This window comes from Carassius carassius, chromosome 48 (genome assembly GCF_963082965.1).
Source record: "Carassius carassius chromosome 48, fCarCar2.1, whole genome shotgun sequence".
In the NCBI taxonomy this organism is placed as follows: domain Eukaryota; kingdom Metazoa; phylum Chordata; class Actinopteri; order Cypriniformes; family Cyprinidae; genus Carassius; species Carassius carassius.
This window is the reverse complement of record NC_081802.1, coordinates 11,886,276-11,903,860: the sequence shown is the minus strand read 5'-3', so window position 1 is coordinate 11,903,860 and position 17,585 is coordinate 11,886,276. Positions and strand designations below refer to the sequence as shown.

Here is a 17,585-nt window from a genome sequence, read left to right as displayed (position 1 = left end):
GATCGAGCACATTATGATCTAATAAAAACAAACAAAAGGAGTATTCCTACCGGTGTTTGCTATTATTTAATAAAACTGAAGTATAGTTTGCTTCTAATCCCTTTATTTCAAAATCTAGAATTTATTTGGAATTTTTCTTTAAAACGAAAAAATGTACAACTTTCAAAAAAATGTCACCTCAGTCCATCAGACTTTCTATCTATTTATGATATATTAATAATAAATTATTGATATGAAAGTGAAATCTCTCCTTATCTATTTGATATGAAATGATTTTGTGAAGCAGATTGGCAAAATTTAAAGTTATCCACCGCAAAATTCAAGAAATGAATAAAACAATGAATCAGAAAAGATCTCTCACCTGAGCAAACAGATGCAGACCCTGCAGCCGGACGTGAGCCGACAGAACCCAAACCTCTGCTTGCTCTCAATGTCTGTGAGCACAAATGTGAAGTTCTGGCCCACCTGAGTCTCGGACACTCTGCAGTCCACCAAACAGAGACACAATTAGTAAAAAGTATTTTTTTATTATTATTATTCAAATACATTTCAATAACATTTGAAGGAAACACTGTATTAGACGGTGACTTTTACTGAGCATTTTCATATTTCAAACTCTTATCGGAGCCAAATTTTAAAAACAAAAACATGCTATAAACATTCACTAATTTCCTATCCATTTGATAGCAGAAAGATTCTATTACATTTAAGGCTGAACCAATGGTGAGAGTGTAGTTTATCTCCACTAGATGGCAGCAACAAAGCTTCAGCCGGAAGGAAGTGAACTTCTCACACAGCACACAAACTATACAACTGAGATTTCCATTTTTAATTTCCAAGCCAGTACACACACACACACACAAACACTTATTCACGAGACGTGTCTAAAATCATGCCAGTTAGGACAGACGAGAAAACAAGCATTGTTTACTGGCGGCAGAGATCTTAATTTCTATAAAGGTGCTTTATTTCTATGGACCTCTCAGTGAAAGGTCTGACATTAGAAACAGAAGTACGGTACTACTGGAACCAAAGGAGGTGTGCGGCTCCACCCTGTGAGTAATTTACAACAGCCTCGTGTGCATGTGTCAATGCGTGTTGGATAAACAAACATCCTCATTTTCCCCCAATTCACACATCATCGATTAACTTATTTTCCGGAAGCATGAAGGACGTCCTACCTTTCAACATCAAATGGGAAGCAGAACTTAGGCACTGTCTGCAGGACCTCCTAAAAAGAAGCAAATAAAAGACATTAAGAGCCATTCAAATCATGTTATTGTTCGCTAACTGTATTACTTGCATTTAATTTAAGGATAAGCCTTAATTAATGGTTATGGCATGAAATGACTTGATAAAGAGAATGATGTGATATAATAGGTTGCCAGAGTGTTGAGGTTGTTAACATATTCGGAGTGTTTTAGTGCACACTGATAAATGGTAGCTAGGAGGCTGCATAAGTCATAAGAGTCCAGCTCCACATCTCTATTGTCCATAGATACAGCTCTAATGCAAGCCTAAGGGATTCCTGGCAAGGTTTCCAGTTTTTTTTTTTGTTGTTGTTTTGTTTAGTTTTTTGTCTGCAAGACAAAAATCAAAAACCCAACTGATTCGAAAAGTAAAAGCACACATTTTCTTAAACCGTATGATCTGAGCTATTATTTATGTTTGCAGCACAAATTGTGTTGAAACTATTTAACTTCAAAGAAATACATGTTAATCAGAACTTTTTTACTGGTTTTACTAAATATTTTTATTGCATTGCTAAATACTTACTAAAAATGTTCTAGATACTTGCATATTGACTCAAATTAACCAATTGAGTAATTGAGTCAAATTAACCAAACAACTATTAAGTAGAACAGTAGCTGACAAACTAATTTCTCATGTTTTTTGTCTGCCATACGAAAATCCTAAATTTCTTTAGAACCGCAAGATTTGTAAGGCAAACTCTATTAATCAGATGAAATTACTATTCTGATAACAATTCATTAGGCAGAACAATACCTGGTAAATGAATGAGCAAACGAATGGATTTAAAGGGAAACGACATCACTTTGACGTAAAGGGGAGGGTGGTCAGAGGCTAAAATAATTAGCGGCCATTAGCTCATTGATCGTTTCGCTAGAGGTGTGGGGACGGCAGATTGTAGGAACAATGGCTGAGCAGCACCAGGGGTTCAGAGGAGGTGAGGGAATGATAGAAAGGGGGCAAAAGAAGGCCCAGCATTTGGGGTTTTACCTTCCCGCCCAGCCCCAGAGCAGCATATGGATTTCCATAGCCATATGGGTTAGCCACGTCTGGCCAGTCCTGCACTGTAGACTAGCCATGGGGAACTGCCAGTGATCCTCTGCTCAATGTATAACAAGCTGCGACCATTCAAATAATCTGTGCGGGTGTGTTTGGGGGCAGCTGGGTAGTTCAAATGCAGGTTTCATACCCATACTCTTTAAAACTAAATTAATCGTTCAAGGTGCATGAGTCTGTGAGGGTGTCTGTTTTTATATGCATATATATATGCAGGTGCGGATGGTTGCGGTTTCTCTCGGTGGGAGGTGGTGGTGCTGATGGGGGGAGACAGAGTGAGAGTTAGTATGTGATACAGAGAGCGGCGAGGAGATTGAAGGGTCTGGCAGGCGAGAGAGGAACGTTGGCAGAAGCAGAAACATCCTCGCCGTGTCGTGGCGCGGCGGATGACTGTACGCCAGTAAAGCTGTCACACGTACGCAAGCCTGATGCTGCAGTATGTGACTGCTACTATCATTAACTCCTATAGGCGCTTCCCCCAAGTGTTTATGCCAAGCTGTGCCACGCTTTTGCAGAAGCGTATGCAAACAGATGCAATGCAAATAAAATCGTCTCTTTCGTAGATGCAGAAGTTGTCGCGGGACCCACACAGGCCTGCTTGACGCCAGTCAACACTGGTCGCTGCTGTCAATCCGAGTTGCTTGTCAGGAATTTGCAATGGAATTCACACTGGAAATAACATTGGGACTAAACAAAAGGTGATATTTGTAACAACATGCAGCAGAATGAACGCATTCATAATGGCATGTCAATTGAAATGGTCTAAAAATTTAATAACCGCAAGAAAAGCCAGAATTACGACCAATGAAACTCAAAGCCTGTGCCTTTTAAACTCTTTTCATTACACGTCAGCATGAAATGGCATTCACAGTACTTGATTTTGCCATTGGGATCATAAAAAAGTGCTCTTGAAATGAAAGATTGAGAGGAAAACAAAAGAAGATATTTTGCATAATGTTTTTAAAGTCAACAGGGTCCAAAACAACTAGATTGGATCCCACTGACTCTGTATGGGCCTAGAAAAATGGTGTGTTCTGCAGAAGCAAGTCACACAGGTTTAAAACAACATGAAGGTAAGTAAATGACAGAATTTCCCGGTTTTGGGTGAAAGTCAAATTAAATGAATGAAATGGATGGTTGAATGAAAGGTTGATGACGTTATCCCAAGAAGAAAGGTGGGTGGAACATGGGAGACATTTATCTGAACAAAGAGTACCAGGAACTGATTTGATTTCATTTTGACTTCAAGTGATTTTCAAATCCACGTGAAATATTCTTACAATTCTCCTCAAGGTTTTAGTAGATCTAGATCTCAGTACGCATGTGCATTACACAACTTTTTTTCCCTATTCATCCAGGTGATCAAGGGACTATACCAAAGCGCGCTTTGGGAGGAGAATCAGATCGTGTGCAGAGGTGTAATGTGAGTCGCTATCGTTCCTGTTGTGTGGTTGTACTGTTTTTTCCCCTTTCCCAGCCTCCCTACCAACCATTTTCCCAAGACAAAAGAATATAAAACAGCTAATGCATTTACAACTCACTGAAGGAGGCAGGGTGAACTCTGCAGGCTGCATTATTTATTTACTGTTGAGACAGGGATATCACTCAATGAGACAGCAGTCTCCATTCCCCCCGGTCCAACTGCGGAGGCCTGCAATCACAGCTTCTCTCCTCTATCACTATCTCTCTCTCAGCATTTATTACCACCCCACGCTACCGGGAGACACTACCGCTCCCTCCCTGAACTCCCTGCAGAGGAAGGGAGCTTCTCTTGGGCTGGATGGGAGCAGAAGATTCAGCACTGGCATCAGCAGCAACAGATATCAGGGGATGTGCTGCTTCACTCGGCTTCTGCATAACAATGACGTTCATACCGCAAGCCAAACTGCCCGATTTTGTTGGCATGGGTGCACGATGAGAGCCAGAAATAGTGGAAACACAACACGGACACCGTGTCTTCAGACACCTCAGAATGTCTACAAACTTGCTTTCAAAAGTGTAATTACGATGAACATCTAGTAGTTAGATCGAGACATTAATGAAAAAATAAATAAATCATGCACGCAATTTATTTCTAAAATCAAACTGGCCCAGATGGGATTTAAATGGGGAAAAAATATTTATAATTTTTCCTCTTAATTATACTGTCTTTCAAAAACTATAGAACTTTACACACACACACACACACACATATATAAACTTTATTTCCCAAAATTGTGACTATTTAACTCTCAATCACAACTATTTCTGGTTATTGCAAGCATTTCTTGCAAAATATGTCTTATAATTGTAACTATTTCTCAATAGAGAAACTTTTTTTTTTTGCACATTTGAGACTATTTTTCACAATTGCAAATCTATTTTGCAAAATTGTGATTTTGCACAGCAGTACGTTATAACTATATTTTCCACATCTTCATCTATATCATTAATGTCAGATTGATTGTGATTTTTGTTCTTAAAACTGTCATTCAAAAACTATAGAAGACCATTTCCAAAAATAACTACTTTCTCAAAATTGTAACTTTATAACTCACAACTTCAACTATGTCTAGTAACTGCAACCATGTCTCAACTTTGGAAAGTCTTCAGCTTTATTTTGCCTAGTTGGGACTATTTTGCACACTTGCAATGTCATTTGCCACAACTGTAACTACTATAGCTAGTTGCACAATTGTGTCTTTATCTCACATCTATACTTTATTTCTCAAAACTGGTGCAGTTTCTTATACTACTTCATCGAACAATTGTGATTACTACGATTTTTTACTCTGAAACTGACTTCCATATATATATAAAAATAAAAATAAACGATCGGTCTCACATCTGTGAGGGAAAAAATCCAATTCGGGCCACATTCAGCTGCAGCATGAACATGTTACTAGGTGATGTGAATGGTAGAGTTGAATATTTAGATGGGAACAGCAAAACAGGAATGGGAGGGAGGGAGAGAGAGAGAGAAAAGGGAGAGAGAAAGATGGTGTAAGTGGGAACTAAGTGGTGCTCCGGACGAGCGAAAAGCATTTCTTCATTCTGTCAATACTGGGATGAAAGAGGGGGGGGGGGGGGTACGAGAGATATGTGGCGAGAAATAGGAGAAAGAAAAGGAGAGAAAGAGGCAGAATGAAGGAAAGGGAGAGAAAGCATGAGAACTGAGAGATATAGACAGGCAAGCATCCAGGCAGACAGACGGAGATAGGAGAGAAAAGAGAGATGAGGTGAGAGAAAGACAGGAATATAGAGAGAGAGACAGCAAACTCCCCCTTTTCTCTTTCCAAGCTGGTGGGATTCCTCCCTAGGGGTTTCTGTCTTTAAACCTCCATGCTCTTTAAAAATTCTGCCAGCCAGCAGGTCTACACGGCGCTATGGAACTGTCTCCAGCAGGGGAGAAGTGTTTGTGTGTGTGTTTCTGAAGAAAGAGAAAGAGAGAGAGAGAGAGAGAGAGAGAGACAGAGACTGGCAGAGCCACCATGCTGACGGCATCGAGATCCCAGTGACAGGTTCAAACCCAATCTCCCCACAGGTCAGTGTTCACTGTACCACCAAACCCCAATTAAGTCCTGCATCTTCTTACTCCATACCCCTCTCTCTCTGGGTGTCAAAGAATGCGGCCGTAACACATTCAGCACCCCGTGGTTATGATGACGAAAGCGCTACTGAGTCTAAAATCAAATAAATGCATCTACTATTACAAAAAAAAAAACAGGGCTCTAAATTTTCTTTAGAAAACGTGAGTGCTGGTCATCTGCGAAATTCGCCTCAGTGATGCTAGAATATTGGTGGTGGTTGCTAAGGTTTCACAGCGCTATGTGGTTGCTAGGCATTTGCTTACCGATATTCCGGTCTAGATATGACTCTGGTTCCACCTACAATTTACAATTATGGGATTTTAGTGCCCATCTTTATCTGCAATATGAAAAAAAGTGTTCTCAACCAGAAGACTCAATCATTACACTCATTGCCAAAATGTCTTTAGAAAACTTCAAGGTTTTCAGAAAAACCATGTGTTCTGGTCAACTGTTACCACTTCTCAAAACTGCAACTTTATTTAGCAAAATGGCATTGTTATATCTCAATATAGCAACTTTATTTCTTGTAAACATATTTTCTGGAAATGTTTCCGGAACATATATGTTTCTCATAAAAATGTCACGGTTAAGGAAAAACCATTAATTAATGTCAACTTAAAATTGCCACTTTATTTTGCAAAACTGCAAAATTCTCTGTTTCTCATATGCACTACTTCATCTTACAATTGCGACTATTAATCATTTATTTGCCTTAATTTCTTGTAATTGTTTATTTATTTGCCACAATAGTGATTGACTGATTGATTGATTGATTGATTGATTGATTGATTGGTTGATTGATTTAAACAGTTTTTAATTTACTCTCTATGCTTTAGGTTTAGTCTTTTAAAAAACTTAATGGTAAAGACAAAGCATTAATTAAGATTAACTGTAACTACTACTATATTCTTTTAAAAAATTTGGCAAGTTTCAACAATCAAATGAAACAAAAATAAAATAAAATTTGCACAGTTGCCAATTTATTCCTTAGTCTTTAGATTTGTTAATAAACAAAAAAAAGCAACATATAAGAAATAAGCTTTATATTGCCAACAATATGATATTAAATTAAAATCTAAAATGAATAATGCCTGCTCTCAGAACATAAGACCATGTCCACCAATATAATGGTCATGCAGTTTTGAGTTGCTGTAGCTTAAAGCGTATTTTCTCTATTAGCAATGCTGTCTGATGCAACAGCACATCAATGGGGATAAAATCTCCAAATCTCCAACCGAGATTCCTTTCATTACATTTTAATCGTATGCTGCTGGCTTGCCGCTTTTGACCCTGCACTACACGCCTTTAATAAGTGCCGACTTCGCCCCTGGACTGAGGAAAAGTGCTAAAGGGGTATCTCTTCCAGAGTTTCAAATTGACACAGGGCATTACATTTTCACTTGAAACGAACCGAGCAGAGCGGGAGGTGGTTGATTTCTCTTCTTTAGCCCTCATCTTCCTTTTCTTTTCGTGGCTTCTTGTGCTGACCCTTAGGTGGTAAGAAGCTAACATTCAGTGTGCTGGCACGGAGGTTATTTCTATCCCATGAAAATACGCCGCCTGTGTGAGACTGCTTAAGGAAATGTAGAAGGTGATGTATTGATCCTCTGCCCACTTAAAGAACTGACAAGTGTGTGACATGACCGCTGGGAAGAGACACGGGGCAGTTTGGATACACAACCTCCACGCTAAACACCCCAAGCCTTGTAATATCAACTTCACTAGGCCTGTGGACAAAAACAAAAACTGGCCTCTGAGACAAAAATGTGAAATGTAAATAAGGAAAAAGTGTATTCCTGATATTCCAAATTAATACAGAGATTCAATCCCATTTTGCTCATTAGCCAATTTGCGCAATCAATGAGCTACGTAGTTGCTAGGACGTTTCCAGGGTGTTCCGGGTGGTTTCTAGGTGGTTCAAATATAAACAAAGCCTACCCACAAGTCTCTGTGATATTCAGGCTACTAAAATGGTGTACAAACAACAAGGTTTCACTTCATTTCGAAAGCAAATGCAGGAGGACAGATTCTCCAAAATGCTCTGCGATGAATACATTAATGTGACGGGTGAGCGGTTTTTGTTCTTTACAATACACAACTGATCTGATATTCTTCTGGGCCAAGCCGTGATTCAGCTACATATGCCAGAGAACCGCAGAGCCAGAAACATCATTAATTGAGTGCCAAGTGGCCTGGGGGATTTTCTGCGTTTAAGCTGTCAACTCCCATAGGACCGCGCATCGCTCGCTCACTCACTCACTCACTCACGCTCGCTCTCTTTCTCTCAGCTGTGGCAAGAAGATACATCAAGCGTGTGGAGTCTTTGAGAAACGCAACCACCACCCCCTCACGCTCTCTCTTTCTCGCTCTCTGTCTATCTCTTCCACCACCTGACCAGGACATCCTCCACTTTGGGCCAATGATAAGCATTTCCTTCCTCGATTGAGGTTTGTCGCGCAATGCACATCTAAAGCTCAGGTTTGCTTAATGATAACATTTAAAAAATGGAAGATTGCTGTGCAGTTCTTAATTTCAGTTCATTAGGTGTACCGAAACTATGTGGCTGCAGAGGGAAGTAAAACCGATGTGTGACCAATCACCCCATTCCACATTCAAAGAGGACATGAGAGAGTCGAAAATATCCTTTTATTTTTTGCAAGATGTCACTTTCTTGATAAGTCAATGTCTGAGACATCCGATGTTATAAAGGTTGTTTCCTACAAGCACCCTCCAGGATTTTTGGCACTGCCAACAGATAAAACCATGAGGAGAACACTTTTTCCCCATTCTCGAAGCCCTAAGGTCAGGGTAATCAGATGCCACGGGCAACAGCGTGGCCTTAGTGACGGAGCTTCAACTAGCCTGACGCAAAGGCCAGCTAACTGGGCCTGGCCCTCACATTACCCACTCTCTTGAGATCTGAGCTAAAGAAAAATCTCCAAAATAAGATAAGTAAGGGATACCCCATGAGCAAGGCATTGCCCCATTCTCATTCCTCCAGCTACTGCAGACTATGTTATCCTCAATCACGGCTCATCTCGCACATGCCCTCCATGTTAAAGCATTGAAACCATATCGGTGCTCTTCGTGCTCCTTGGCGATGCTCCGCTGGTTGGCCTTCCCCCAGGGCTGCTGGTGCATATCCTGCACAGGAGGGGGTGAAGCATGGGGGAAAGGCTACCAATCATGAAGTGTCAGGTTTGGGGCATATGATTGTACACTGTGTCAAAGCTAGACAAATATTTGCCCCGCGAGGCTCGGGGGACACAGTTTCTCGCTTTGTTACATGAGCTGTAGCTTCACTCAGCATGCCAGTTTGCCGCCTAACTAAGGAGATGAAGGGCCGGGTGACATCTGGAGACTCCTGTGAAACTCTCCAACATCCATCAGGTCAAGCACACTCCGCTGGTGGCTTGGAATGTCATGTTAGCACTGCACTATTCCCATCGGAATACAAAGCAACGCTGGGGAAATGTGCAAATCTCAATGATGGGCATGATAAGGTCAAGGTTAAAGGTAAAATTGAAGATAGATAAACAAGACAAAATGATTACCTCCTAAAATCTGAATATTAAGTCCTACTTAATCCCAAATCTAGTCTAACACGACCTCGGATGTTTTTGTTTTGTTTTTATAAAACAGCGATATAGAATATTCAATAATTACATAAAATTAATTACAGCTGAAATGTAGAAATCTGTAACATTAACATGGTATTTGACTGATGTGTGGCCATTGGACATTGGCTATTTTGCAACAATTTCAAAAAAGGCTCACCTGATCAGATTTCAGATGACATTTAGTTTAGTCAGATTTATTAAAGGGGGGGGGGGGGTACAATGGTGTTTCGTGTATTCAGAGTTGTTCACGGTGTTAAATAGATGGATTCTCATGCTAAACATGGCCAAAGTTGTAAAAAATAATTTAGAAGAATTACTGAGAATTTCTGTGCCGAAAATCGTACTTCCGGGTAGGTACAAGTTTCGACTGTTTTTTTTCGATCATGGATATAATGACGTAAACGAGAACGGAAGTCCTTATATGAGCATTTCTCTCGGAAAAGCGCACCCACGCACACAAATTTCCCAGAGGAGAGCGAGACAGCGCACAACGCGCTTCAAAATCGTCAGAAGCGCTGCATAGGATTTGTTTGAGAATGCCTCCAAATAAGTGCATTTTTGGATGTGAGGGAAAGTTTACTGTGTTCAGCTTCCCCAAGAACCCAGCTTTACATGAACAGTGGATGCAGTTTGTTTTTCCGGGGCACCAATGGAGTGTATCAAGTGCGTTTGTGTGTTCTGGGCATTTGAGTGACGAATGTTATATAAACAAGGCCCAAGTCGATGCTGGATTATAGTATTATAGATCCGCTCACGGCACGCCTACAGGAGCTCGGCCTTTTCCGGAGAGAATCGGAAAGCTGTATTTTTCTTTTATAAATATGATAAAACTAAAGACTTTTTGAATATATGAAGGATGCAGTACTACTCTATAGGTACTCAAGATTAACATGAGATTAGGTGAAACGGTGTATGTTATGTACCCTTTAATCTTCTTCTTCATTTCCTATCCTTAAAAAAAAGAAAGCTCACTGGACTGATCATGTTATTTTAAATGAATAATAATAATAATAATAAAAAACAAAAATGTATCTAATAATAATAATATTCAATAATTTGTAATTACAATTATTATTATTGTTTTATAATGTATTGACACTTCTTCCCCCTCACCTTCACATAATTTGATGTTCTCCATTAACTGTTCCTTTTAATATAAAAAGCTAAACTGAACAATCATTAGATTATTAATGAATGATAACATAACATTCACATCATTTAAATTATATAAATAAATAAAAATATAGATTACAATTTTTCCTTAAATACACGTGTGTGTATTTATATATAGATATATGTTTACATTATATGTGTGTGTGTACTGTGTATAGTTATATTATGTACAAACAAACTTATTTTGGATGTGATTAATTTGATAACATAACATGCAATACATTGGTCAAATCAATTAATTGCCTCCAAAATAAAAGTGTGTTTACATAATATTATTCAGTTTACACACACACACATACACACATATACATATATACATATATATATATATATAAAAGTGAAAGTCGTGACATTTGCCAAGTATGGTAACCCATATTCTGAATTGGTGCTCTGCATTTAACCCATCCAAGTGCATGCACACAGCAATGGGAAGTGAACACACCATAAACACACACACATACACATATATATATATATATATATATATATATATATATATAAATATATATGAGAGATCATACACAGACCACAAACTGACGAGCACACAAGACTATAAAGGGCTCAAGGTAGTGCAACACATTCACTGCACATACAGTTATTTACAAGCTGCTGCTCAACCTGCCATCAATGAAAACATGAGCCGCTTCATAGTAAACCCTTTCAAATGACTTCAAATAATGTCAAATAAATGAGTTTCTATGGTAAGCACAGAAACAAGAAAAAAGAAAGAATAACCCGCATATGCATATCAGTTTGTTTTATTTTCTTCTTCCCTTTAAACTGACATCCGGAAAGAGATCTAAGAGAGATCGGGTGATAAAGTCTCACTTTTCCTTCTGTCTGCTTCATTTGTAAAAATGGCCTCCTTGTGATTCAGATATATGCGGCACTCTAACTGTTCCACATGGCAGCTGTAGGTGACCGTGGCCATAGCGAGTCTCTGGGGCCGAGGGATCGCACTTCATTTTTTGCCGCCCTCTGAGCCAGCCTCCAGTCTGTTCACTCCCTCATTTAGAGTCCATATTCGAGAAGAGTGGCTAGTGGAAGAGAGGAGGATAAAAAATCAATTCGTATTTCCATAATCCACAGTCCTGTCTGTCTCAGTCTCTTCCCTTGCCCTCTCTCTCTCTCTTGCTCCCCTGGGGTAAAGTAACCCCTCCACCCCGATCTACGGCCTACAACTGTCATTACGCACCACAACAATAAGAGGATAAACAAAGGAGGCCTGTAGAGATCGGAGCTGCTGCTGCCATATGCTGGCTAACTTGGGGGGGGGGAAAGGATTTCAGCGGCTAGAGAGGGAGCAGCCGTGCAAAGACGCAAAAAGAGCCTAATCCTGGTAATGAGGCGACTCAATGAAAGCCTTTATGTCAATGTGGAAAAGGTCGATCCATCTGTACACATCTTAAACTAGAGACGATCTTGTCACCAAACAAGACTTTTCTGGAGTACTAACGTGTTAAAGAGTTTTTTTATTTAAATCACACTTTTTGTTCTTGCAGGCCAAGAAAAGAGTTTCTGAAGAATCTCTGCAACAGCCTGATGAAGACCAAAGTGCACAGGAAAGCCAAAGACGGCCATGTCTTCCTTCTTTCATTCTGCTTTTAGTTCATAATGAACCATCCAATTTAAAATAAATACCTTTAGACAAAATATTAATATCATTAAATTTAGAAAATATTTTCTAAATATTTTTTTTAATGAATATTTAAAAATAGAAATAATAATAATAAAAAAACAATAAATTTTGGAGTAGACAAGGTAGAATGTGAAGTAATCATCTCAAAACAGCCAAATATCAACTGTTTAGGCTCGTATATCACTCTCTATTATTAGTTACTAGTGTGATCTAGTACCAACTCATGAGCGACACACAGCTGTACAGGTGTTGAGAAACAGCAGTGGGCATACAAACAAGCTCCATCCGCACTCATTCACATCACAGCCAGCTGAAAATTACCAGAACAACGCTTATTGAAGACCTGCTCACTGCATTTCATTATCAGCAACATCACACTGCATGGCAGAGAGAGAGAGATAGAGAAAATGAAGGAAGAGAGGAAGGAGGGAAGCCTCTAGGAGCAGGAGGGGTCGTGGATGTGGTGCTGGTGGAGTGGTGGTGTTTTGTGGAGAGAAAAAAAAAAAGTTCCTCTGTCTCCAACCTGGTCTCCAAAGTCCTGAGGGAACTTCCACAGCACGGTCGGATCTGTAAGAAATTGACAGACAGCATTAATCAGCAACCACGCACCGTTCAGAACACATACATATTAATGAAGGGGGTGGGAGCAAGGGTGGATTCTCCTATGTGTCGGCACACGGCGGCAGCGAGCGGAGGCATGGAACGCTCTGCATATGCAAATACCATCCGGTTATAAACAGGCCTTCAGAAACACACAGACGATTCTCCACTACCTGCAGAAACAGCAGGTGTGTGACGAGGCGCTGCATTAACATTTACTGCAGTAGTTTAAAAATATAAATGTTCGCATTGAAATTTATACTGAAAATATTTTTTTATAATAATTAAATATATGAATTATAGTAATTAAAATAATTTATTTTGTGTGCGTGTGTGCACATGCACTAGAGGCTATACTTTAACAATCAGTCTAATTAATATTTATTTCTATTTGATATGTAATGTATATATATATATATATATATGAAATAAATAAAAATAAAATAATATTAATTAATCATTTTGTATTTGTTTTATATAATAATAATAATAATAATGTATAATTTTATTTTATTTATATATGTATTATGTAAATATGTAATTATGTAAACCAGTGTTTGAACCAGAGTTACTGACATAACAAAAAACTTGCAGTGTTTCATATAGTTTTTAATAGTTTTAAACAGCTCAGTAATATTTAGATTTTTGGTAAAACTCCATGATCTCACATAAATAAGTGTGTGCAGACTTTTAAAAAAAACCTACACGACAGGCAGAGCTGCAGAGTGCAGACGCCTCCACACGGACTTGGACCACAAGACAACAACTCAATGTCTGCTGAAGGTCAATGAGAGGACCCTGAAACCAGACAATGAGTTTGGTGCACAGACACACACAAACAGACTCAAATGATCGAACACCTCAAATGTTGTGACAACAAAGATGGGAATTTTTGCACTCTTTACAATTCAAACTTTGATTCAGTATTGTGTGCTATAGACATTGCAAAGAAACCACCTCTATATGCAATGTTTTCTCCAGAGCATACTTTTCAATAACTAGGATCATTAATTCATGTTATTAACAATTCCAACTATTTTATGAAGAAAAAAAAAATAGGGGACAGCTTCATGAAAATCTCAAGAAAGAAATGACAAATTCTTAAGATAAATTAAATAAAGATGAAGTTTAATTTTAGAACAATTTAAGAACTTCTTACATTTTTTCTTTAGAACATCTTACTTTTTTCATAAGGAAAAAAATGACACGCTTTGGTGTTTTTCTGATTGTATGCCAAATCCTGCTGAAGACTTTCAGTTCTTTCTGCACTGCCTGAAGATTACCATAATAACCATAATAAGTGTGCACACTCCTGGCTCTACTTGTCATTTAACATCTTACCTTTGGGGATTTAAGACAAGTTATAGGTTATCCTAACTTATGAGGATATCTACGATTATTTTTGAGAACACTGTTTTCAGAGATTCGGATTTAATTCAAGTTTTGTCTTTAGAACTATCCTAAGGAAACATTTCTGTCAAGAAATTGTTTGAGAATACAAAATAATCTTTATGTGATTCATTATTAAGAATAAAATTTCACAATGAATCAGTGAATCAATAGGAAATATCTGGCAACCAAACAAAAGTTTCAGACAGCTACACACCATTCAGTTTTCCTTTTAAGGCGATTTAGAAACCTGCATCAAAGACTGGTCTGACACAGGAAGCTCAAATATCCTCTTTGATGAAAGATAAATATGCTCTCAAAAGAGATTAGATGATCACACAGAACTAGTTCAACAAATATGACACAGGACTCGATGTGCGGTCTCATATACGGTTGCTCAGCAAAATTTCACATGTGAATCCGGTCAACAGAAATCATGCGACTTGGAGTTTCACATAAGGATGAAAGATTTCCTCATCTAGATTTTCATCATTTTCAAGTTGGTCAAGCAGACTTGGGCACTGACCAACAAAAAGCTGCTTGGTTTAAAAGCGACTTCTGAGTGAGCTGTGCTTCATATATTGCTACACTATTGATAATGAACCTTCTTTGTGGAGAAATAACACCAAATCATTTAGAACACCCTAACGATGCCATAGCAACCACCTAGAACACATTATCAACTGATTAGCAACTCCTGAGCAACCACCCACAACACTCCAGGGCCACACACATATTATAAAGTTTCAGGAGTGACAACCGCATTTAAATACAAGAGGGAATCCCATAAATGACTGTTTTGCTTATGTACCCAAATTGTGAAGTTGTGATTACTGACACTACAATAACTACAGCAACATTCTAGCATCTCAATTGTTTAATATTTTTTACCAAAGCATATTATGTTCAGATTTGAATCACTCTGAACAGAAGCATTGTCTTTTGTTTCAGTTTTGGAGCACTTCTTCGCAGTTTGTGCTCTTTAAGGTTGCCACATCCACTTATTAAAATGTATCTTTTATCAGCGTCTTTGGGTTGTTTGTTTGTTTGTTGTTTGAGCACGGCTCATAAAGCGATCCAGTTTATGATAATAATATTTAAGTATGCACGTGAATTTCACAATATTTTGGCATGTCGCTTATTTCCATAATAAAGCATTTAAGTTTATTATGGGCGCATTCCTTATTTTATTTTTTTTCTAGCGTGATCTGGCAACACTAATGAGTCTCGATGTACCTCGTTCAGAAGAGAGACATGACTCTGATAAGTTTCTCAAAACAACTGGTTAGGCCTGTCGCGATAGTCGATAAATCAATTAATCGCCTTCACCTCGAAGGAAGCTGATTGAGTTGGTTCTTGTCACATGACCTGGTGCGCTTGCATCATTCTGAACAGTTTAGATGTTTTTAACTAGATGTGGGGCGGACGCGCCTGGAAAAAACGAGCGCATCTCTTCCATTATGAGCGCGCATACCGCATTTGAAATAACGAACTTGAGCGCACAAAAGACGCGATATGTGAACAGCTCTTCATCGGTCAAAATGTTTACTATCGGTAAATGGCATTTTAACATAATATAACATACAAACATACAAAATTAATTAATTTTAAGCCACACAAAGTCAACGTTATTTCTTGCTCTGAATCTGCCATAAAACAAAAGGTTATCGATCTTTGAAAAGGTGTACCTGCGTTATTATGCCATTATGATTATATTAGTTGAAACTGGTCTTAGAAGGACAATATTATCGTTTATTGGGATAATTTCTTGGACAATTTATCGTCCAGCAAAATTTGTTATCGTGACAGGCCCACAACTGGTTGTTCAGCGTGGTTCCGTACACACTGCGTAAAATTTCTGTAAACGTGCATGTCACTACCTGAATTTTCCACGAGTCAATTCTTTTGTAAAATGCGCTTGTCACGCCCATAAAATAAGTGAACTGTGTGTGTACAGAACAGGATTAAGCACCAAAAGGTCAACTGACGATCAGATTTAGCTGCAGCAGTGTATGTTTTTAGTATATATCGACAAACAAACGGCAGCTATGTCAATGAGTCATGTTAAATTTAAAGCATTTGCATGTTAACCGTTTCCTCTTTCATGTCAGCATCAATTTAGATACCAACAATATGAACTTCCTATCATATCTGAAATGAAACTCTTGCTTCTGCATTCTGATCTAATCCACACAGCTACAGTGCTGATGATTCAGTTCTGCTGTGCTGGAACTGATGTCAGATGAAGCACTGGCTAGAAGAATGAACGCTCTGATGATTTAACATGTCGGGCATGAACCCAACTTCAACCTCCAACCTTCCTTCACCAGATGGATTTTTTATAACCTAACCTCTATTTTTGTGTTTTCACTTCTATTCAGAATCTACCCTAGTCATTGCACTGTGTAACAAATGTAAATAAGCCAGTGTATTCTCAACCTGTGCTGACCAGAGTTCAGAGAGGAAGGGGGGGGGGGGGGGGGGGGGGAGTGGAAAGACTGACAAAGGTGCATTACATAATCCCATTGTGAGATTTCACGGACCTTGTCTTATAATATTTTTACAAAGACTGAATTTGCTTCTCTCCAGGGATCTGAAACCCAACTCCTCCATCTGATCTGGCAGAGTCAGGTCAATTTTATGCTGATTTTATGGGTGAGAGGATGGGAACCAATGCCAGGGAGAAAAAGAGGAACACAAGGGACAGAGGGAAAGAGAACAGAAAGAACAGATATGGATAGAGACAGACTGAATGATGGGTAGCTGACAGTAACATCTTTAAATGTATGGCAGTGTATATTGCAAATGCTGTGACTGCTTATCATTTATTTGACCTTTTTCTAATCACTTGTAAGTTTCAATGAAATGTAATTGATCAAAACATAACTAAATTGGAACTCAACAAAATACTAAAATGACAATGATGAAATAAAACAACTTTGTATTAAATTTGCACATACAAGGAGCCAACTGTAGTGTGAATCATAAACAAATGATTCAATTAACTGTGAGCCAGTTTGATTCATTGTACATTCGTTAATTCAATCATTCATTCTCTGTTCGTTCATTCATTCATCCAACCATTCAAATGTTTAGGGTCAGACTGTTTTTTTTTTTAAAAGAAATTAAAACATTTATTAAACCAAGGATGCATTAAATTTACCAAATATGACAGCAATTTCAGCTTTGCATTACATAAATACATTTGCATAATTGTAAAATATATTCAAATAGAACAGTTATTTTAAATTTGTCACAAATTTCACAAAATTGTTGTTTTTCAGTTTT

The 17,585-nt window shown here is 38.4% G+C and overlaps 1 protein-coding gene across 3 annotated transcripts in view; it reads right to left on the bottom strand.

Moving 5' to 3' along the window:
• dennd1b (DENN/MADD domain containing 1B) overlaps nucleotides 1–17,585 on the bottom strand; it is a 90,008-nt gene that overhangs the window by 47,833 nt on the left and 24,590 nt on the right. For 2 of the 3 annotated variants that reach the window (XM_059544101.1, XM_059544102.1), the window contains exons 3-5: nucleotides 12,832–12,875; nucleotides 1,182–1,231; nucleotides 362–481 (exon numbers count right to left, since the gene is read on the bottom strand). In XM_059544101.1, coding sequence (XP_059400084.1) covers nucleotides 362–481; nucleotides 1,182–1,231; nucleotides 12,832–12,875 — 214 coding nt within the window. The remainder of the gene's footprint in view (nucleotides 1–361; nucleotides 482–1,181; nucleotides 1,232–12,831; nucleotides 12,876–17,585) is intronic. The other variant, XM_059544103.1, reaches the window with a different exon arrangement.